The sequence below is a fragment of the Danio aesculapii genome, chromosome 8 (assembly GCF_903798145.1).
Source record: "Danio aesculapii chromosome 8, fDanAes4.1, whole genome shotgun sequence".
Taxonomy (NCBI): domain Eukaryota; kingdom Metazoa; phylum Chordata; class Actinopteri; order Cypriniformes; family Danionidae; genus Danio; species Danio aesculapii.
Genome location: NC_079442.1, coordinates 12,778,730 through 12,803,493, shown reverse-complemented (window position 1 = coordinate 12,803,493; position 24,764 = coordinate 12,778,730). Strand labels below are relative to the sequence as shown.

The 24,764-nt window shown below is 36.9% G+C and overlaps 1 protein-coding gene across 3 annotated transcripts in view; it reads left to right on the top strand.

Moving 5' to 3' along the window:
* The window catches only part of ogdha (oxoglutarate dehydrogenase a), a 58,095-nt gene that overhangs the window by 15,323 nt on the left and 18,008 nt on the right, over positions 1-24,764 (top strand). The window contains exons 3-11 of one of the 3 annotated variants that reach the window (XM_056463231.1): positions 5,058-5,246; positions 6,519-6,621; positions 10,042-10,086; positions 12,903-12,953; positions 18,847-18,962; positions 22,008-22,162; positions 23,076-23,222; positions 23,323-23,413; positions 23,522-23,701. In XM_056463231.1, the coding sequence (XP_056319206.1) occupies positions 5,058-5,246; positions 6,519-6,621; positions 10,042-10,086; positions 12,903-12,953; positions 18,847-18,962; positions 22,008-22,162; positions 23,076-23,222; positions 23,323-23,413; positions 23,522-23,701 (1,077 nt within the window). Of the gene's footprint in view, positions 1-5,057; positions 5,247-6,123; positions 6,218-6,518; positions 6,622-10,041; positions 10,087-12,902; positions 12,954-18,846; positions 18,963-22,007; positions 22,163-23,075; positions 23,223-23,322; positions 23,414-23,521; positions 23,702-24,764 lie in introns of all 3 variants that reach the window. The other 2 variants (XM_056463232.1, XM_056463233.1) reach the window with 2 other exon arrangements.

The window sequence follows — 24,764 nt, the reverse complement described above, 5'->3', positions numbered from 1 at the left end:
TGAAAACTACCCCAGTTTAACACCAGAGTGTAATCCACCCTCTTGAATGAATCAGTGTTGAATTATGAGTGTAAATGGTTTTTAAACTAGTATGGAGTAAGGGAAAGTTTCACAAAACTAAAAGCTAAAAATGCCATTCTGTGCAATAAATACAAGGTAGAACTTTTAACAGCGTAATCATCCAATACCTACTGATTAGCCATTGAAATGATCAATGATTAATAGATTTATCATTCAAATAATCAATAGATTAATCAGTTATCGAAGTAATGTCTTGCAGCTCTAAGATGGGCATAGTTAATGAATGTCCAAAATAGATACTGATACCTTTATTTGGATATCTGCTTTCTAAACAATACTGTTTCAGTTATTGATGAACTTGTTTTGGTTGTTCTTGTTGTTTGTGTATTGCACAAAGGAACATTCATTCATATGTTTTCTTTTCGGCTTAGTCCCTTTATTAATCTGGGGTTGCCACAGCGGAATGAACTACCAACTTATCCAGCATATGTTTTTACGCAGCGAATGCCCTTCCAGCTGCAACCCATCACTGGGAAAGCACAAAGGAACAAACACATCACATCATTTTACTTTATACCAGGGATGCCCAAACTTTTTTGTATGAAGGGCTAAAACCAAATATCATTAATAGCACCGGGCCAAAGATAAATATACTAAACAGTTTTATAATAAAGCTGCCATGGGTAATTTTGTTCATTTATTTTATAATGTTGAATAATAAAAAAAAACATTACTTTAAATCATATTAACTAATGCAGTATAACTGTTTTAATTATAATTGTTGTGATTAAAAGCGTAATCACATTTATAACACAGTGGAGTTCAATGCTGAATACAATAGTCAAGCAGAATCTGCTTTTGCCTTGATTTGCTCACCAAAGTTTTCTACCCTTCGGGTGACAGTATGTACATTTGAAACTAAATCTGATTAATTGACACCATTTAAATTGAAACGTTTAATTTCAGTTTGCTTTTTTTGACCATCAAAATAAAGTGTTAACTTTAAAAAAAAAATAAATTTATTAGTCGTCGGTTATTTTGATGCGTCAGCACATACAAATACAGTCTCGGTCATACAGTGGGGAAGAAAAAAAGAAAAAAAAGGGGGAAATATACAAACAAGTAAACAGGATAATAGTCAAGCTAGGAGCAAAAAAATATATACCATAGAATAGAAAATCAGGAGAAATTATTGATGTAACGCCAAAAAGGTGTCCATAGCTGCCAGAAGTCATTTGACTTGATGTATATCATAGGTGAGTTTCTCAAGTGGAAATATTACACATGCGTGAGACAACCACATGTTAAAAGAAGGGTACCTGAGGAGATGACCACAATAAAAGTATACATTTCTTTGCGGGATAGACCAAAATTAAAAACAAATGTTTGGTGTGGGAGTCCAACACATTATCTACTCCACCTTATAACAAATGCAATTCTAGAGAAAAGCTGAATTTTATCTTAAAGAGTCCTTGTAAAAAATGATGTATTTTCTTCCAGAAAGAGATGATTTTGTCACAAAAGCAAAAACAGTGAAGGAAAGTTCCTTTGCATTTTTTGCAGTTAAAACAAAGATCAGAGGAGTTTCTGGAAATCTTTTTCAGATGCAAGGGTGTAAGAAACTCTGTTAATGAATTTATAATTGAGCTTTAACTAGGGCTGCACGATTAATCGAAAAAAGATCACGATCTCGATTTGACCCTACACACGATCTTAATTAAGCTTTTTCTACGATTCAGCCAATTACATTTTCAAGGTCAGGAGAGAAGCAAGGCAGTCCCACAAATCTTCACAGCAACATTGACACCTTCAAAAGTGTTGCATACTGTATTTATAAGGTATAATTTACCCAAAAATGTCATTTCTGTCTTCATGTAATGATGTATTCGCGGCCACGAAATCACACGTGAGCTGACCACCAGCTGTTTGTTTACTTCCAAATGCCAGTGTTGCCAGATGTAGAGGACTGTTTCCAGCCTAAAACCCGCTGAAAACTAAAAAGCACCGCAAAAATCTGTTGTCTCATTGGCAGATCGCAACTGTTGTTAGCGTTTGTATGTGGAGAACGGGGGCTATGGCACCTCTTTGGGGGATCATAACAGGTTTATAAATGAAGACCTGGGCTGGCCGCCACTCTGTTGCAAAACAGCCCAAGTGGTGCTCACTGCAGAGCCACTTGGGCAGAGCTGAGCTCCAGCAAGGGGGAGCTTGAGCTCCAGCTCCTCCTTCCTTGCACTACTTCTACGAGTGATGTCACTGAGGATTGGGGTTAAGGGTGGGGTGGGTGTACGCATTAAAACAGCTTATAGGAAGGAGGAGCTCAAGCTCCCCCTCCCGCCTATGTAATTTTTTTACCCGCAAAAATAAATTCAATACCGCCCAATCTGTCAACATTGCCGAGAACGTGCCCGTCTATAATGCCTACTTTAGTGAACAGAAGCTGCATAGACTGTGGATAACAGGTAATAAAGTTGTAAATAACATTTAGTTTGTTGCACAGAGCGATCGTTTGATTTGCATGTATGTGTTTTTTATAACAGTGACGGCAGCCATGAGCCGCACTCAGAAGTGAAAGTGAAACCTGTGCGCACATCATTTAAATGATCATATCGCAATTTACAGTTATGATTACGACTAACATTTGATATGTTTTTTCTTTCATAGCGAACACAAGTGTTTTGCACGAAAATAAATGTTTACTGTCAGTATAACAACCCTAGCCTATATATAATGTTGAATATAATGCAAGAAGGAATCTGATAATGACAAAATTCTAATTTTACCTTTGAAAACAAATGGTCTATTAATGTTGTCAATAACAGATGACAAGCACATGTCTTAAACATCATAATTCAATTTTACAATTATGAATAGTATTCTGGTGTCATCATTTTTCCTGTGAATTAACAAACAGGACATATTGAAAGTCTGTTCAAGTCCACCATAATGACTACAAAATTTAGCATTTTAAGCAACAGTATACCTACACACAGGCCTAATATTGTTGTTTTACCATATGTTGGCTAATCATATTAACCTTTATTTTACATTTTACAAAATTGTGAGAAAGAATCGTGATCTTGATATTAAGCAAAAAAAAATTATTCACATTTTTGCCAGAATCGTGCAGCCCTAGCTTTAACTTTTTTCCAAAAGAAAAAATATTAGCGGAAATACTGTGGAAAATTCCTTGCACTGTTATATTAATAACAGAATATTCCTTGCTTTAACTGTATAATTTATCCATTTATATATTACTTTCTGGTCAGCTAATCTGATTTAAAAAAAAAAGGTTAAATATTGCCTGAATCAATTGACTGAATACATTTTTTGTTGTTTGTGTTTCCACAAAGGAACAAAACAGAATAAATAATTTTACCCTATTAAGCTCAAATAATTTTTAGTGTGGAAACTAGTCCGTAAGTATGCAAGGCTCACTGCTGCACACTTAAGATCTTTAAATCTCATTCAGCAGTTCATAAATGGCATGTCTGCTTTTTCAGTACCCAGACAAGCCGAATCTTGACTTGTAATGTTCCCGACAAATGAAACTAATCACTCTGCAGATGATGTTGTTGACATGTCAGATGTTTTATACTTTAATCCTTTCATGCATACGATCACACCAGTGTGATAATGACCCTAGGCGGTGCGATTAAAACATTCAGAACACACGTCATCTTTTGCTAAAATTCAAATGTATTTCCTGTGATGGCTTGTGCTGCAGGCTTAGGAAGAGGCATGAGGAGATTGCATTGACAAAAAAATTCGAACGTAGTATCTGTGACGTCACCTATAGGTTTCTGAAGAGCGCAAATGAAGCTACAAGTGGGTGTGGCCAACCGTCGCCATTTTAGCGACCATGGGTAACCAAAAATAGGCAAAGCAGCAGGGCGTGGGTGGAGCTACTGATGCCTCCTAGTAATTTGCTTAAATTGGCTTTACTTTGGGAGAAATGCTTAATACTTCATTACACTAAGCATTATTCTTTTGATGTTTTACTACAGGGAAAAAAAACGTTAATTACTTTCGAATACTTCAAATATAGTCTGAATTAGTACATGCAAGGCTATTTATGAAATCCAGGCATAATGCAGTATTACAACGTTTCAGATGACTGTTGAAGAATTTTCACTTACTTGGGGAAATGGAGGCCACTTAAATGTTTTGTGAGCACAATAAGTGCACACAGCATATTATCTGATAATTGTAAGAAATGTATATGCTGAGCTCAGGACAGCTACCGGCGAGACCTAGCTGTCATAAGTCAGTCTATGGACACACATAATAAAGAACAGGTTCTGCACCTGCTGTTATGCATTGGTAGGGGGAATCAATAAAAATTCTGTCATAATTTACGCTGCCCTTATTTGTTTCAAATCAGTTTGAAATTCTTTCTTCTGTTAAACACAAAAGAAGATCGTTTGAAGAAACCTGGAAACATTGACTTCATCAATATTGCTATGTGTTCATTCGGAATAGTCACATCGCAGGATACGCAGTGTTGAGTCTGGACTATAATTGATCATTTTGCTATTGATTTTTGAGGCCTGTGACTATGTGAGGGTTTTAAAAGCATTCAGGCTTAAGAAAATGCACTATTTATAACTTTTAAAAATTGCCATTTCATTAAATTTTATTGTTTCTAAAACAAAGACTATGTAGTATCATTTTACATTTAATTATTCAATTACTGTATACCTGAATACATTTCGACTCTTCGCAAAACAGTAATTTGCATATTTTTCTTTAAGATAGTTTATCATATTTTATGCACTCCCCTACAGAATGATCCCAATCAATCTAAAATTATAAATTCTTTGCAAAAATTCATTCAACCCGTATAGTGAAATTGTATTCATATCGCAATATGTATCAGAGAATAAAAAAATCACAATGGATAATTCAATATCGTGCAGCCCTATTTATGTTGTTTTTATTGTTGTTGTTATTGTTGTTATTATTATTATTATTATTATTATTATTTACTTATTGTGAGGGTAAATCTAAGTTCTGGCTCCCTTTCTGTTTTGCAGTCTTGGGACATTTTCTTCAGGAATGCAAATGCTGGTGCCCCTCCAGGTACAGCTTACCAGAGTCCTCCTCCATTGGGTGTGAGTCTGGCTGGACTTGCTCAGGCCCAGTCACTCGTGGGGGCGCAGCCGAATGTAGAGAAGCTGGTGGAAGACCATCTGGCAGTTCAGTCCCTTATCAGGGCCTATCAGGTACACACAAAGATATTTAAAAGTTCTGTGAATTTTCTTAAATGATCATCTTGAAGTTGATATCTCAGTGCTGCCTTTAACCAGTTTGCAACTTAAAACTTTACCAAGGTAAGAGATTTGTATTTACTGTCATTTTAGTTAAAAAAAAAAAAGATAATTTTTAGAAGATAGATTTTTGAGGTCACAGGAGAAGAATATTCACTAAGCAGACAGCAGAGGTTGGCCAGTATTGGATTGTGTCTATAACATTAATAAAAGGTGGAAATGTCTGGCAGATTATATATTAATTACTTAATTTCTAAAATCAGTACGAACAAAACCTTTTCATGTGAAATTTCAAACTTATTAAAGAGTTAATGTAACGCCCTTCTGCACCCAACCCACACTGCACTGGGATCTAACCTAGGATTCTTTGTATGGGAGTTAGTATGGGAGTCTAAGGAGGAGGCTGATTTCAGATGAGTGAGGTTTACAAGCACAGCACTTCGCTAGCTGGCCTGTTACACTCAGCCCCCTAAACCTCACTCTCATCCGGGACAAACCCCCACGTGTAACTTACTGGTTCAACTACACCCAACCCACACTGAGCTGGGATCAAGACTGGGTAATTGCAATCCACAGTAACCCTGCGTATGGACAAAAGCAAAATTTCAACTGATTCAGAGTCTGTCAGGTTGTATTTCACCTCTTTAGGTTGCTGTTATACAAAGACCACGAAACCAATATATTGGTCAACCTCTAGCTTATAGATCCATTTGGTTTAAGATACTAAATTGTGCAAAACCTCATTTTGGTTGCATCATTTAACAGTCATAAGAACCTAGGATCTGCTTGGTGAACTCCTCATGTCTTGTGACTGCTGTTGCCTTGTTTTCAGGTAATGGGGCATCACAATGCAAACCTTGACCCACTTGGCATCAGTTGTGTAAATTTTGACGAGGCCCCAGTAGCTACTGGGTTCCAGCATGTTGGTGAGAAATGTTTTCTTTCCCCCACAGCTCAACAGACCGCCATTAATGAGCCTGTTTTGTGTGATTGTTGCTTTCCCCCTTCCCTTTATCTGTCCCTCTTTCTCTCACTTCCTCTTACCCCGTCTTTCAACCCCTCCTCAACACCCGACACTTCATCTACGATCACACTTCCACAACATCTCAACCTTCTTATTCTGCATTTCCTCCTCTGTTGCCTCTTTCTGCCCCTTCTACATCTTTTTCCTGTGGGTGGTTTTGCGTTTGGCTCCCTTTTTGTGGGGGGACCTCTTGTCTCCTGTAGATACGTGGTCACCATGTGGCTCAGCTGGACCCTCTTGGGATCATGGATGCTGATCTGGATTCATGCGTTCCCACCGACATTATTACATCATCGGATAAACTCGGTGAGGAATTGTGAATGTCTGCCAGTCTTTACATGGGTAGTCGTAACTGCTTTCCATGACAGTTTGTGGTTTGAATGGCAACACCACCTTCATAATTGAAGTAAAAAAACTGACGTTCAATTTGAGACATTCCAACTTTCCTGGAAAGCAAGTACAGATTTGTTTTAGACTGAATACTGTAATTCTGGATTTGCTGTGATAAAGGGCACCAGCATTGTACTTAGTTTTCACAAAAAGGCAAAGCCTGTCCATCAATCCAGTATTGGCTGTTTAAGCCCTTTCCTTACAGTATGATGCTTGAGCTGTCTAGAAGTCTTGAAAGATCTTGCTCTGTTCAACTTGAACCTGTCTTTCTAGAGACTTGGCTTGACTATCATATAAGTTGACCCTGCATTCACATGCATACTACTTACCATTTTCTTCTTTGCTTAAGCTTTGCTAAAAGATTCTTGCTGCGTAGGTTAGGCTTGTCATGTCATGTTACATTTGTACATATATCCACCATGGTCCGGCACTAGATGATAGGGTGTGTAAATGGTGTGTTTCAATTAAGAAAACAAAGCACTGAATACAGTTGTAGTTGTAAAGTAAGCATCCTTTTTTTCTAACTTCAAGGTTTGTATGGTCGTAAAAAAACCTGGAAAAATGCAAGTAACAGGCTTGTTTCAGGGCATTTTGGAAAGGTTATGGAAATATATATATAGTTGAGAATGCATTTAATTGATAATACTGGTAAAACTAATAACAATGCAGCATCTGCGTACAGTGTTTGGGAGATCCATCACCTCGTATAATGTTACGTTCTCACTATGTGTGGTAATGGGAGCTCATAGCTGAGGCTTGTACATTAAATATAAACTTGTGTATTGACAGAAAAAAATCTGATTTAATAATGTTTGGATTTATTGTGAAAAGTGTAATGCACAGCTTGAAAAAGACTAAGATCCAGGATATGCTATTATAAAATGTAGGCTGCACTTGAATCTGCTCCGAACTGGCTTACAGATGCTTTTCACCTGAGTGACTGACGTGACACCCTGTACTACTTGCAGTGTTTCTTTTCATCCACCATAAAATATGGGACTGTTTTGATGACTGTGTCCACAGTCCCAACACCAAAGCTGTTGTGGGCGCCAAAGATTGCTTGATCTCACTCTTTTTATGTTTTTTGATGATAAGGAATGCAAGTAGTTACAAACAAAGCCACAGAAAACTTTTGTGGGTCTCTGAGCAACACACAGCAATGTTTTGTTATTGGGGTGTGGTCGCAAAAGCAACTTTGAACACAAGTTGTGAACAGTTCAGTGGTACTTGGGACCATAGTTAGCAAACTTGAAACATCCCTGAATAAGTCTGTGGTTGAGCGTGCCACTGATTCAATGATTGATGCTTTAATTCTTAATAAATCAGCCATTTGAATGCGTTAGGTGCAGTGATTAATTTCACTACTTAAATACACTGTATATTATACCTATCACTGTAAAATGAATTACTGAGGGTCTCATATTTTTTTCACAGTTTTTAATGGAACTGTTTAAAAGCATCTACGACTACATAACATAACATCTACTATCTGAATTAAGTTAAAACAGAAGGTATAATGAAGGACAGTACAATGATTAAAATAATCAGGAATATATCATCATAGTCATTGATCTTCACACTGTAAATCCTCAAGGTATGTTCCACAAAATATTAGGATAAATTCGACCACACAAACCTCCATCCATCCATTGTCTGACACTTATCTGTGTGGGGTTGCAGGGGCAGCTGTCTCTGGAGGGAATTCCCTCTCCACTTTCCCCCAGCTCCCAGAAAATCCAAGAGACAATGTCTCTCCGGTGTATCCTGATTGTTCCTCAGGGTCTCCTTTTGATTCGGCTCCTTCTAGATCACAGTGCACCGGTATAATGGCAGCATTGCTGCTGCGCCAATCTGCCTGTCAGTCTCATGTTCCATCTTTTTCCCACTCATGAACAAAACCCTAAGATAATTCCTCCACCTGGGGAAAGAGCTCTCATCCAACCAGGAGATGGCAAGCTGCTTGTTTTCTGGTTCAGCACCATGGCCTTGGACTTAGACTTGGATGTGCTGTTTTTCAAGACGCTGCAACACACTCTACAGCAAACCTTCCCAGTGCATGCTGAAAGTCCAAGTCTGAAAAGTGTAACAGTCAATTTTGGAATGAAGCCCCGCCTTCTGGTACCGGAGCCAATCATCAATCCCTATAGACTGATGAGTCTCCGGGGGAGGGGCTCAAACCAGACGTAAATTTCTGCAGAATTTGTTTGAGTTAAAGGTTAAGAAATTTTATTGTTGATTCCTAATATGTAATCTAATCGTAAGCCTGACAAGCAATTTTGGGGAGTTTGATGTTTCCCCATTCAAATAGAATGCCTGAGCATACTGCCCGAGAGGTATTTCAAAGATGGCTGCCGAATGAAATGACTTGCCTTAAAGGGACTTTGGAACAAGACAGTTTAGCCTGACAGTAAAAAATAAATAAATAAAAATTCCATTGCATCTTATTGAAATCGTATTTTAGTGCATCATGATGGGGTGAAGATATAACATATTTTATCAATAGCTTCTTTATACACAATTTATTGTATCATTGGCAGTCCATCGAGATTCAATTGAGGCATCACCCTCAATTCAGAGACACATATCCCTGGTGTGCATATAACCTCATCAGGATGTGTGAAGTGTATTAGTGACAGGACAGTGGCTACGAATATCTGGTTATTCCCAATGGTCCATTCAATCCTCTGTATTCTATGCACAAGCTACTCCAGGAGTAGATCTACTAATTTATAGTATCTTTCCAAAATGCACTGTCATTTTTTTTATCATATTAATTCCTGAATCGTTTTTGCACTGCAGAACTGTTGTTGTCAATAGAAGTGCCACATTTTTAAAACACCCACAATGCAGCAATGTGCAGAGCATGTGTTCGCTCAGCGGTTTTTTTTATTATTATTTTTTTTTATAAAGCTTCAACAGTTGGATTTTTAGAACAGCCCTTGTGTTTCTGCAGCACAAACAACGCTTCAGTGGACATGTTCAGCATCTCATTGGCCAAACTTGATGCGGCTTTGCAGTGTATAGGGCATAATTAAAGCTTTAAACACTTGGAGGCTGTGATGTGTCATGGGCTTTAAGTTGTGATTGTATTTTTTTTAGCATTAAGGAACTGCTTGGTTTGATGCCTGGTGTGATTTAAGTAAAGAAAAGTTGTGTTTTATCTGGAATCCATAACAAGATGTATGGTTCACATCAGTGAGTAACTGTCCATATTTCAAAAATTCAATTTAGTGCTGTAACTTAATGTTTGATCTCTCTTTATGGCACCGACTCTGGGATTCACTTACTAACTTCTAGTGGATTTTTTTTTCTCTCCCCATACTACTGGCTCTCTAGACCTTACACATGTCAAGAAGCGTCTAAGCGCTCTAACCATTGGAGGTAGGCTTTCATGGCAAACAACTCTTTGCCTCTTGCTTTAAAGCTATGTATTAGTAGCTGCAAATAGTTGTAGTTGCTTTTTGAGTGCATTTCTAGTTGATTTTGTGGTAGCGACATTGATTTGTGCATTATATTTTTCTACAGTTTTTCCTTGAATCTTTGAGGGAAAAAAAGGTGTCGTTTGGTTATCTAAAGCTTGTTTATTCCTACTCTCTAAACAAGGGCAAAAGTGTGCATGGGACAAATTCTGTTATTGGTTAGTGTTAAATGTCAGTGTGTGAATTTTAACTTTTTAAATATGCATGTTTAACTATATAGACAGCCATTAATCGTGTTCTTTTCTCTATATATAGTGATAGAGATATATTCACGTAAATGGGTGTCCATAATGTGTGACCAATATAATTTTCCTAACCACCCAGTTTCCCTACAATTTAAATCAATAGGTTACATTTACAAAGTAAGAATGTAGCAGAAATAAGATTTTTTTTAATGAAAGGTCCATGTTTAATAAAGTTGTTGAAATAAGAAAGAAAAATTAGGTATTTGTTCAATTTTAGTCTTACATAGGCTGTTACCCTTTATATTTTGTCTTAATTTCTAAAAATAAAATTACTGAGTTTTACTTTGATTACAACATTTATATTTTCATGTCCTCACAACCTAGTCAGTTTATGTAATTAAATTCATTCATTCAAACAAAAAAGCAAATGTCAATGGAGTAGCTTAATTATATTATCTTCAACATGTTGTCTTTGTAGAGTAGTTTAACAATAGTACAACGGAAGCCACTTAAAATTTAAATAGCTTTTCTATCTGGGAAAAAGTTCACATGCCAATTGAAAGCATAAGATTTAAAGGCTTAATGGTGACAGTGTAATTGTTGTGAATGTGCAAGCCAACATCAAAGAACTAGCCATTGATATGCTCTCTAAGCTCCTGCAAATCAAATTCAATTTAGAGCATAGAACGGGTACGAAAAGCTATTGGGTTGTATGCTCTTTTAAAGGAGAAATAATTGCAGTGCTCTTGTCACCTATTCTTAAGAAAGTCGCACATCCGGATGCGACACGACGCGTACATGATAGCACACCAGAGGCGCACATTCGAATGTTATTTAATATGAAACTATTTACTCTGTGGCGCGGGAGAAATATGAACAGTGAACCGCCAACTTGCAGAAGCCGGAGTGCGTACCTGGATAGAAATCTATGTTTAGAATTCTCAAATACATGGCGCTGTGTGGCAGGGTGCATCGTCAATCGGTGCATCTGCTTTGTACAGTATATTTGTAAAGGGGGTCGCACACCAGATGCGTTGCTCAGCGCCACAACACGACGCGCACATGACAGTTGTAAGTATCACGCATCAGACGTTCACATGTTATTTAAAATGAAACTATTCAGATGGCGCTCTGTGTCATGACAGAAATATGAACCGTGTCCTGAGTCGTAGCTGGGCGCCTCGGAGTGCCACGATAAGGGGGTCGCACTCCGGATGTGGTCTCCGTGACATGGCACACACATGACAGCTGGAAGTATTGCACACCAGACGCGCACATTCAAATGTTTTTTTAATATGAAACTATTCAGATGGTGCTCTGTGGCTCGGCAGAAATATGAACAGTGTCCTGAGTCATAGCTGGGTGCCGCAGACAGTGGCACCGGTGTGCGTACCCTGATAGAAATCTATGACAATCAGGGGAAATATTGAATTTTGAGGATTGAATTTTAATGCTGTCTGTAATAAGTAATTTGTATGTAGGTGTCTGGTACAAATAATACTGTAGCTAGCTCTGTTAGCCAAAATGTCCACTCAATAGAGAATAATTTTGCTTTGCTCAAAAAAATTGCTAGTTGTCGATATAGCTAGATCTGCGTGTAAGAAAATAACTATATGTTTATGCCAGCATGTTTAAAAAAAACAGATGTTCATAGCTAAGTCACCAGTTGGATTACACGCCACATAAAACCGCATGATGGTGATATAATTGTTATGATGGCACATATGATCCAATTTAATGACCAACTACTGCTGTTTTTGTTGGTTTTATTGGACCATTATAACAATTTATACTAGGGCTGCACAATATGTCGTTGCAATGTGCAAGTCTCCAATAATCAGATCGCAGGATCTGCAATGTGAAGTTGGAATTTATAATTAACCAGGAACCACCGTTCAGAACACATGATTTGCGGAGTCATTGCACAGTTTAACTTTAATCTCATAGTGTGAAAGATTCTTGTGCCCAAAATTTGCTTAAAATCTTACAACCATAAGTCTTTAAAACACGTCCAAATAATAAAATCATCCAAATAAAGATTAATTGGGTTTAATTATTCATACAATGAAGTTTTATTTTAGATTTGATGATTGAATTTTTGTACCTCACTACTGTTAGACTCAACTATATAAAATTGTAAAGCTCTGTTTATTCATCTATGAAAGAGTTTTCATCTATGCTTTATAATTTGTTGATTTAATTTTCTATATTTGATGCAGATGCACTTTTGTAAAAAATCATCCCAATCAATGTAAAATTAGTCATCTTTAGAAATTCTATGTATGTCGCTATATATATATATATATATATATATATATATATATATATATATATATATATATATATATATATATATATATATATATATATATATATATATATATATATATATATATATATATATATATATATTGCATAAAACAAAATATTACAATGTTTTTCACATTATCGTGCAGCCCTAATTTATGCTTCAAATGCTCTGTAATTTGTGACCATTTTACATGAATGTACATCTCTATTCTTTACTTTACAGAGTCTGAATTTCACTTTGCTGAAAATTCTCAAATCTGTAACTGGGAAAAGGGTAATTGATGTGCTCTAAACAGCTGGCCAAATGATAAGTGTGATGTGTATGATGCCCGTTTTGCACAGCATTGTGTTCGCAGTGGTTCAATTCAATAAAAAGCCAAAGCGATTCTGATTTCCGTTGCCTGTGATGTGAGTGCTAGCACATATGTATTTGCTTTTTTGTTATTCTGATGCTGAATGGCTCAGCAGTCTACATGAATACTCTTAGACTTCTTTAATGTCCAGACATATAGCATGTTGAGAAAATAAGTATTTAACACATCATGTTTATTCTTGGTAATAATATTTCTAAAGGGGCTGTTGACATGCAATTGAACCAGATTTTGGTAAAAACTCAAACAATACAAACATAAAACAAAACAAAAAAAAATCTGAAAAATGAGTTGTGTAACAACAGTGGATATACATGGACAAGGAGACAGTACTAAACTACTGAAACGTGTTTAATAGTTTAGATAAAAGGCCTTTTTGCTGATGGCAGCTTAAAGACACCTCTCATATGGAGAATGAAGTCACATGCATTTCTCAGGTGTGATTTTATTTTTTTTCACAGACTTCAACAGAAATCTTGATAGTTCTGTCGATCTCGTCTATCAAATTTGAGCTTTATTTTGTATTTTCTATTGGATTCAAGTCAGGTGATTGGCTTGGCCATTCTACAGCTTGATTTTCTTTCTCTGAAAGCATTTGAGTTTTCTTGGTTGTTTTAGATCATTGTCTTGCTGAAAATGTCCACCCTGTTGGACTGAAGCAGGTAATATTAATTTACACTGAGGAAGGGCAGAGGGTTGCTGAAGAACTACTGGGAGATTTCAGCTGCTGTCTGGGCTTTCCTTGCCTTTCTACACCTCCCTTTCTTCATGTGTTCAATACTTTTTCCCTGTGTCATTTCCTTTTATTATGCATAACTTCATTTGTAAACTAATTCGTCAACGGCAACTACGTCAACGGCACATATAGAAATATGTTTTCTGAGGAAAATAGTGACATGTTCAATACTTATTTTACCCCGCTGTATATGCGATCTGATAACTATTTGCTAACATGATGAAGCTTTTTCCATTTTGATTTTTGCTTTTTCTCCGTATACTGTAAATTAAACAGACGACACAAAGTGAGTTTGTTGTAATGGACAGTCTGGCATATGAGAACTTTGTTTTGCTGTTGAAATGTATTAAAATACACAAAAATAATTAAAAAGTGATTCTTTTTCAAATGAGATGTGTATGTGGACATTACTTAGGAATGCTTCTGCTAAAAGTCTGGCTTTTTTTTGGAGAGTTGTGCTTTGGAGGCTTTGCTGTCCTCTAGCTGCAAATGTGGTGAAGGGAAGCTTTATGTGGCAAATAATGAAATCTGTGTGTTTATTGAAAATATTTTGGTAAAGTCGCCCAGAACACACAACTTTACACAACACTTTCCATATCAGCTTCTCCATTCTCTACCACACACTCACACTTGTACAGCTGTCTTTATCGAGACCTCTCGTATATATGTAATGATGTTTATAAAGTACAGACTGTATATTTTATCATTCTGCACCAACGCTCACAGGAAACATTTATCATTTCTACGTTATCAAAATACTTCTGTGTGCTTTTTATAAGCCATTTTCCTTGTGGGGACCAAACTTGAGGATGTTTGGTCCCCACAATGTTAGGAATGCAAGGTACACATACACCTAAAACAATTTCACATTCTCTCCTTTTGCTCTTCCTCTTTCTCTCTGTGTTCATCTTGCTTGCTTGGTGTTCTTACTAACACCCTGGTCAACTTTAGTTTGTTCTCTCTCTTTAACACGACAGTTTGAGTGCATGGCTGCATCTTTTTCACTCCTTGTAAAACAACATAATCAACACTGGCAGGTCAGTTTTCATGTGCACCGATTGATCGGTACCTCTGTACAGCTTTTTGCAGGTACTGTATAAGCCTCAGTAAACCCTCATTTTCCCTCTGTTCATTTATGAAATTACCTTTAAAGTTAATATGACCCAAATAACTAGCCATTCATCTAAATAAGGTCTAGTGTTCAAAGAGTAAAACTTCAGAGACTAAAATGGCCAACTGGCATGTTGTTTGGATTAGTATTGCTATTTTGGGTCATGGTAGAATCTATTAGAATCTATTTGCCTGGTTTATTTGAAGGTGTGTGTGTGTGTGTGTGTGTGTGTGCGTGTGTGTGTGTGTGTGCGCGTGTGTGTGCGTGTGTGTGTGTGCGTGTGTGTGCGTGTGTGTGCGTGTGTGTGCGTGTGTGTGCGTGTGTGTGCGTGTGTGTGTGTGTGTGTGTGTGTGTGTGTGTGTGTGTGTGTTTCAAAAGGTGAAGAATATCTGATTTGATTGATTGATTAAATATCTATTGGACATGTTTTTGATCAGTTTTCTGATTTACTTTTAAAGGTTTATTGAAACTTGTGCTTAATTGATGTAGTTTTTTTTTTTCTCTCTCTTATTTTAATATCATCCTTTTGTTAGGGATATTGGATAATTTATTAGTCTTAAGTGATACAGTAATACACTAGTTTATATACAATTCTAGCTGTTTTAGAATGGCACTTTTGCTGTACTTTTAAAGGTCCTGTGATCTATGATACAAAGAGTAGCACCTCCCCTTTTAAAAAAACAGCCAATAGCATTTTTAGTTTTATCGCAGCTCTGCCAGTGAGCGTCTTTGAGCGAGAAGGGTATAAACGGAGGTCGGAGCCAGCTCCAAGGGAGTAGGACTTGAGCTCCAAGTGGGTCGTACAAACCTGGAATTTTTATTTATTTAATGTCTTGTACATAACGCAGAGTCCAATATTGTGCTTTATAAATGTCTACACCTACCCCTAGGGCTAGGCAATTTGGCCTAAAATCTAAATCTTGAGTAATTGAACATTTTAACTCGATTACGATTAATGTACGATTATTTTAATTGTTTGGCCCTTATAGTTCACTGACTAATTTTATATGCTGTCTAAAGGCATCTCTGGTGCAGCTACCGATCATCATCAATGTAGTGCAACATAAGGCTCAAGAATGAGTCCATCGTCCTACTTGACCAGAGATCAGATATGGGCGCAAAGTGGCTGCAAAAGTACAAATCAACCACAGCCTTTAACAGAGCGGGGTCACGTGACTCGTAGACAAAGTTATTGAAAAAATCGTCCTGGAAAATTTTGATTGATTATAGGTTCTGAATGTCGATTTCAAATACTTTTCGATTAATAGCCCTGCCCTACCTACCCTAACTCTAAACCCAACTTCACAGTAACCTGATGTGTTTTATTAATATCTGCTCTACCTACACCACCTAAACCCAACCAACTTGTGGTTTAAGTCCCTCCCACTTGGAGGTCTCCGGACTGCAGCGATACCTACCTGCTTTGAGCTCAAGGGCATCAAATGAAATGCAAATGAGAAGTGTCTTGAAGGGGGTTGGATATGTCAGATTGTAGAGAGCATTTGATTGGTCAAGATTTAATGAGAAACTGAAGTATGTAAAAAAAATTTATATCTGAAATTTATTTAAATTTCACGGGACCTTTAATATTTTATACATATTTATATTTAATGGGAAATATGAAATGTAAATTTTGTCTTGACATTGAAAGAGCATTGGATGCTGATTGAATAAACATAATAAAATAATGTAATACCATTACATTTTTGTTTTCTGGTCAAGTCATTAGCTCACATTCCAAATATATAAATATATGCGCTTGTTTACTTATTATGGTCTAATTCCACTGAGTGGAACAGTTCAGTACAGTACAGTAAGATACATATTATATATACATATACCACTTTTGTGGCACTTTTAAGTAAGGGTGCCTAGCACAATACTAATAGGGAGCAGCTTGATGAGCTGCTAAACACTATTAGTTTACTGAGAATTGTCACTTGCATGTGCAACAAGACAAGGGAGTGACAACACAGACATGATACCATAATAATACTATGATGGTGCGGTGCAGCAATGAACCATGGTCAAAAAAGCTTGTTGTCATCTTCTTGTGACAAGCCACCACATGCCACCTCATTTTCCTCCATTGTTGTTTATGAGGCTATTCACATGTTCTGTCTAAAGTGTTGCAACTTTAGGTTGCAAAAGAAAATTAATGCGAACAGCTGAGAAGGATGTTAATGCCTTGTTTCCACTGAGTGGTACAGTACAGTACGGTACGGTTTGGTACAGGTCACCTTTATCAGACTTGTGTCTCCACTGCCAAAGGGTAGCACTGGAGCCCTTTTGGTGCCCATGGTGTTCAACAGAAAGTTGTAATCAACGTCATGCTCACTTGAAGTTCACATAAGCACTTACTATTTCAAATATAGACATGCATGCAAGCTCAGTTGAGAAAGTGAAACCGCTTGTGCTTTAGACGGCCTCGTAAAATGACAATAGGACACACAGATTCTGCTCTTCTTTGTGGCTGCTTTTGATTAAGGCAAGATTTGTTTGAGCTCGGGCCGACCATGGCTCATTGTTAGATGTATAAATTATAATAGTGTAATGTTTCGGCTGTGTATTTAAAAATGGCCCTGTCTTTGTTTTCATTCTCCTGGCTTGTACACGCGCTAGTGATGTTTCTCCTGTAAACCAATAGCATTCAGCTGCTCATCTAGCTCCGCCTTTTGATACCCTTTGTTGTACTAAAGACTATAGAATACACAAGACATGTCACTCGGATACTTTTGTGTAACTGTCTATATGGCGAATGAAGCCCCACCTTCTAGTACAGGAGCCAATCAACGATCGCTATAGAATGACAATTCTCCGGGGGAGGTGCTTGGACCAGACATGAGTTCTGCAGATTTTGTGTGATATGAAAATTTAGAAATGAAACTAAATAGACAGTTGTTGTTAAACTTTATTGGTTATTCGTAGTATGAAATGTAATCTTAAACTTGGCAAGTAGTTTTGAAGAATTTGATGTTTCCCCATTCAAACAGAATGCCCGAGCATACTGCTCGATAGGCGTTTCAAAGATGGCCACAGAGTGAAACGACGTGTACTAGGTACCCTTTGGAAAGGGTACCCAAAAAGTTGTATGGTATGGTTTGCTTTTTGGTACCTTTTGACATGGTTTTGTACACCTTTTGTTTTGGACACCTTTTGTGGAAATGTCCATAAAAGCGTACCGACCCATACTGTGCCGAACCACTCAGTGGAAACACGCCATAATCGAACAGCAGTTCAAAACGCCTACCAAAAGGGTAATGTTGGCAGTGGAAACACAAGCCCAATACCAAACCATGCTGTACCGTACTGTACTAAACCAAGCCATCAGTTGAAAAAAGGCACTTTTATTCTGAATTCATTTATGACAACAATGATACTTGCATTATTATGTACTATATTGACAATAATAAGGCTCTTAGTGTTAACCCTCTTTTTTTTCTTTTTTTCTTTTTTAAATTTGTTAACCCCCAAAATTCTCCACCTCTCTATCAATTTTCCAACCACCTCTCTTTTGCCTCTTGCATTTATCGCTCTCTCTCTCTCTCTCTCTTTCTCAATTGTCATCAAATAACTAACTACTTGATACATGATGATGTCTTTTTCATTTATCGTCTGCTTTGTCGTGTCACTGTTATAACATGCATCATGCTATTTATGTATTTATTGTGTTTCCATAACACTCTAATCCACTGTGTTTATGCATGCCATCATTGTCATCACTCTACCCACCCCTCACTAACTCAAACATTTTCCCTCTCTCTCTCTCCTTGTCATCCCATCCCTGTCTCTACATTTGGATTTTATTCCCCTGCATCCCTTCTTCGCACTCATTGGCATCCATGGTGTTTCTTGTCTTTTTCTGTTTACCCGTCCCCCTCTCCTCCCCGCTCTCCACCTTGCCCTTCTCTCTGGGTTGGGCTGGACTTGTTGTATGTTTGACTGTCAGGTTTCTATGGGCTGGAAGAGTCTGATCTGGATAAAGTGTTCCGCTTGCCCACCACCACCTTTATCGGAGGTGACGAGAGTGCTCTGCCCCTCAGGGAAATCATCCGTCGCTTAGAGGTAAGTCAGGACAAAAAGAACTATTGAGCTTAATGGGTTAAATTCACCTAAACATTTAAATTCTGTTATTAATGCACACCTTCATGTTGTTCCATTCCTCCAAGACCTTCATTCATCCCTGGAGAACAAGTTAAGATATTTTAGATTAAATCCAAGAGCTCTCTCATCCTCCAGGTGGAGCAATAATCCTAAAACGTTAAACACCATGAACATTGTCATCATATTTTCCAATAAAACTCCAATAAAAAAATCTTTGTGTTGCAAACAATGTTAAACACAAGTTTGCCTTTCAATAGGGCAATAGGATGCTTGCATATTGTGCTGCTGTCATATTGCCTGTAGTAAATGTGCACCCTGACAACCTGACACAGGAGCGAACGTAGTTGAACAAAATCCTATTTACATTATTATTCTTTGTGTGTGTGTATAAAAGTGTTCTTTGAGCTTCGTATGTTTACTGATTTCAGAACCACTGAAGTCACATGGAATGTCTTGACAATGTTTTTGGTTTCTTTTCTGGACTTTAAATGTCTCTGGACTGTTACTGTTTATGAAGGGACAGAGATCTTTTGAATTGAATTGGTCCTCAAATGGTTCAGATCTTACCTTGAAGAAGAGGTTACTATGTCAGTATAGGTGACCAAAGGTCAAGGTGGACATCCTATGACATGTAGAGTTTCACAAGGTTCAGGTTTGGCACTAGATGCTTCCACTGAGCCAAATAATGAGAGAACCAAATCTCCTACCACAGCTATGCTGATGACACTCAGATCTACATAGACTTACTGTCTAATGACTACAGCCCCATTGACACCCTCTGCCAATGCATTGATGAAATTAACAGTTGGATGTGCCAACTTTTTTTTTCAGTTAAACAAAGAGAAAACTGAAGTCTTTGTGTTTGGGAACAGAGATGAGGTTCTCAAGGTGAATACATACCTTGGCTCTAAGGGTCAAACAACAAAAAATAAGGTCAAGATGCTTGGTGTGATTCTGGAGTCATAGTTTCAATAGCCATGTCAAATCAGCATACAATACTATCATCTCAAAAACATTGCAAGAATTAGATGCTTTGTTCAGTAAAGACTTACAGAAACTTGTTCATGCTTTTATCAGCAGCAAAGTGGATTACTGTAATGGCCTCCTCACTGGTCTTACAAAATGACAGACATTTGCAACTCATCCAGAACGCTGTGGCCAGGATTCTGACCAGGAAATCAGAGCACATCACACCTGTCCTCAGGTCTTTACACTGGCTCCCAGTTACATTCAGAATAGATTTTTTAAAGTATTATTACTTGTCTATAAATCATCAAATGGTCTAGGACCTCAATACATTACAGATATGCTCACTGAAAACAAACCTAACAGATCACTCAGATCTTTAGGATCAAGAAGTAAATTAGAAATTCCAAGAGTTCAGTCAAAGCAGGGTGAATTGGCCTTCAGCTACTGCACCCCTCACTGCTATAATCAGCTTCCAGAAATGATCAGATGTGCTCCAACATTAGACACATTCAAATCAAGATTGAAAGCACGTCTGTTCTGAATGAGCATTGTGCTACGTCTGACAGATCACACTATTGTGTCTTTCTTTTCTATTTCATTCTTTTTTAACACATTTTAATCTGTTATGTTTTTAATAATTTTTATTCTTTATTTTTTATACTTATCTCTTTTATTCCTTGTTAATGTAAAGCACTTTGAATTACCATTGTGAATGAAATGTGCTATTTTAATAAACTTGCCTTGCCTTGAATTTCATCTAAAATATTTTAATTTCTGTTCCAAAGATGAATGAAGGTTGTAGCTGCACTAGTCTAAAAAAATGATTTGCCAGGTGTCATACTGATGTCTTTGCTGTTTTTTTGTTTCTCTCTTTCTCACTCTCTTTTCAGCAGACAACATGAAAGCTACAAGAAATAAAGCTCATAACATTTAAAATATGCATTTCTCAGAGTCCTTTTCACAGTCTCTCATTTAAATGTCCGCTGGTATGCATATGAACATGTATGACATCTCCGAATCCAGTAACATCAGTCTTTACACGTAACATTGTTCATGTAAACTGACATAAAACAACACTATACACAAAATGTAACAAACTTAAACAATGTACGCCCTCTTAAGCAGGTCGCATGGTAGAAGTGCCGCTCAGCAGCGCGCCACGCAGCGCCATACATTTTAGAATTTTAAACATAGGTTTCTATCAGGGTACACACACTGGTGCCGCAAGTCGGCGGCTGTCGGTGGCTCCCAGCCACGACTTGGGACACTGTCCATCTGAATAGTTAAGTTTAAAATATCATGCAAATGTGAGCGTCTGGTGTGCGATACTTTCAGCTGTCATGTGCGCGCTGTGTCGCAGCGCTGAGTGGCGCATCTGGTGTGTGATGGCCTTTAGACTATGCAGATTCATGAACTCCTAGTCAGGCTCTATTTTGTTAGCTACTTTCTGCCACCATGTTAGTTTGACCCATAATGCAATGGTCATACACTCAACTTAACTTAAACATGTGATCCGCTATGCTCCAATAGCAACTCTTTCTTTAAAAAAAAACATAACTTCCAAATATTGCAATGGTGCACATTCTCTGCTTTGAAATTAAATGTCAGATTCATACATTCTGGCAAGTATTTTAAACATTGATTTAACTCAAATTGATATTTATTTTTGATATTGATTTATTTGAGTTTGTAACAAACACAAATATACACAACTTTGTGAAAAATGTGTCGTTAACATTTAGAAAGGTCTCAGGGGATTTGAACAAGGTGAGGTCCTGTAATTAATAACAGAATTTCCATTTTTGGGTGAACTAGCCCTTTAATGACTTTAAATGTTTTAAATGTGTGTAAATTATTTTATTTAATAATAAGCATTAAAGTAAGATCAACAGATGAGTGAAATATTCTTCTTTTAAAAAATGTTTTATTTTATTTGATTATTTAAAATTGTAATTATGATTTAGCGTTTGAATTATGTCAAGTTTTATAATTTTTTTTTTTAACAAGTGTGTTTATTTTTTGCCTTTGCTCCTCCAGATGGCGTATTGCCAGCATATTGGGGTCGAGTTCATGTTCATCAATGACCTAGACCAGTGTCAGTGGATCAGACAGAAGTTTGAGCGTCCTGGAGTCATGCAGTTCAGCCTGGAGGAAAAGAGAACACTGCTAGCTCGCATGGTCCGCTCCACCAGGTAAACGCACACAATCAATTTAAAATGCAAGGTTAAATACATGCATTAAAAGGCACAGAAGGTCATTTTTACCACTACAAAAAGATGTGTGAAATCATAGGAATTGTTGTCTTCATTAAATCCTGTGGGACTGTAGAAATCGAGCTCATCCACACCGAACACATCTTTGCTTCTAAAAACGCGAGACACAATGGTTCAGAATGGTTTAAAAATAAGCACAGCATAAATCACGTGGGTATGCAATCACAGAGCACCTGTAAACAGAAACTTGCAAAGGTTGCTCCGCCTCCGAGCTCTTCTGGTTGGGCCACTGCTATGGAGCTGACAGTAATGAGCTGCACTGAATATGAAAGTAAAAGTTCTATTAACTTCACACCGCATCTGGAAAAAAACATGGTGTTCATGTGCACAACACTTCAAAAGATGTGCAACACAAGAGTAACAGTCGCACAAGTCCATCAAGCACATGTTTATATTGAAAAACAGTAGAGAAGTAGCACGTTGGAAGGAAAAACACATTCTGTGTGAACCACCCCTAAGACTGAATGCTATTGAAGTAAAACGAGTGCTAAAGCTGTTGCTAATGAAAGACAAGCACGACGCGGCGCGAAAACAGCAGAGCTTTTATTATGCCACAGTCCACAACTTCTGCTCCTTCCAAAATGAAATCATCTAGGGAAGAAGCAGCATTGTTTTATTATACTAAGTACATTTTATAACGTTGTTGTTGTAGTAGTAGTAGTAGTAGTAGTAGTAGTAGTAGTAGTAGTTTTAGTAGTAGTTTTAGTAGGATTACATATGAACACAAATACATGGATGTTTGTTTGTTTTTTTTGTTTGTTTTTTTTTTTTGAATCCCCGTTCACATTTCCATCGCAGCTTTGTAATTGAGCATGTGTGTTGATTTCTGAAGGTTTGAGGAGTTCCTGCAGAGAAAATGGTCATCTGAGAAGCGCTTTGGACTGGAGGGCTGTGAAAGTCTAATCCCTGCACTCAAAACCATCATTGATAAATCCAGTGAGAACGGCGTAGACACTGTTATCATGGGCATGCCTCACAGGTACAGGACAAGATGCAGAAATCATCAAACTGATACTACAGTGTCAAATTGTTATAGCGATTGACAATTTCAAATATGAACTTTTGTTATTTTTCTGTAGAGGACGTTTGAACGTGCTTGCCAATGTGATCCGTAAGGAATTGGAGCAGATTTTCTGTCAGTTTGACTCCAAATTGGAAGCTGCTGATGAGGTCAGTGGCATTTTGTTACTTTTTTGTTATTTTATTTTATATTTACGTTCATTAATTTATTTAATCAAACCTAATATTTGTTTGTTTGTGTCTCTGTACCTCTAACAGGGTTCAGGAGATGTCAAGTACCACTTGGGCATGTACCACAGGAGAATAAATCGTGTGACTAACAGGAATATTACCTTGTCATTGGTGGCCAACCCTTCCCATCTAGAAGCAGTGAACCCGGTGGTGCAGGGCAAGACTAAGGCTGAGCAGTTTTACAGCGGAGATACTGATGGAAAAAGGGTGAGATGGAAAAAGGGCATCAGTATGGAGCCAGATCAGTCTCAAAGATAATATATTTACAGAATTCATACATTCACAACACAATTCACATTTTCAAGATCTAATTCATAAGCTCAAAACACGATTCAAAAACACACAAGTCCAATTTGTAGATTGAAAACACGATTCATAAATGCACAAATCCAATTTGTAAATTCAAAACACAATTCAAAAATGTGCTAATCCAATTAATAAATTCAAAACACGATTCGAAAGTACACATCCAATTCATAAATTTAAAACACAATTTAAAAAATACACAAATCCAATTTGTAAATTCAAAACACAATTAAAAAATACACAAATCCAATTTGTAAATTAAAACACGATTAAAAAAATACACAACCAATTTGTAAATTCAAAACTTCACAAATCCAATTTGTAAATTCAAAACATGATTCATAAATACACAAATCCAATTCGTAAAATCAAAACACGATTCATAAGTCCAATTCGTAAATTCAAAGCACAATTCTAAACCTCACAAATTCAATTTGTAAATTCAAAACACAATTTGAAAATGCACAAATCCAAATCGTAAATTCAGAACACAATTCATTAATACACAAATCCAAGTCGTAAATTGAAAAACAATCCATTTCGTAAATTCATGATACAATTCATAAACACACAAATTCAGTTTATTTGCCGAAAATATTTTAGATTTTTACTTCATCTTACATCAGAGACAGGCTGCTCATGTACATTACCATTTATACATTTTATAGTAGACAGACTTCTTAAATAATTTTAAAAGCATAATTTTCACTGAAATCCTGCATTTACTTGATTTCAAAGTACAAAGCAACAGCATTAAAGCAGTAATAATACAGTATTAATAGTAATTGATTAATTTAGAGTTTTTCACATCTTTGATCTTTGTATCTGTTGTTCTAATATGATGATTTAATGTATATATAATTTTTTTATCTTTAGTGTCATAAATGTGAATATTTAACACATACTTGGAGCTAATCTGTAAAAACATCAATGAAACTTTCAAGAAGTCTTATAAATCAGTAAA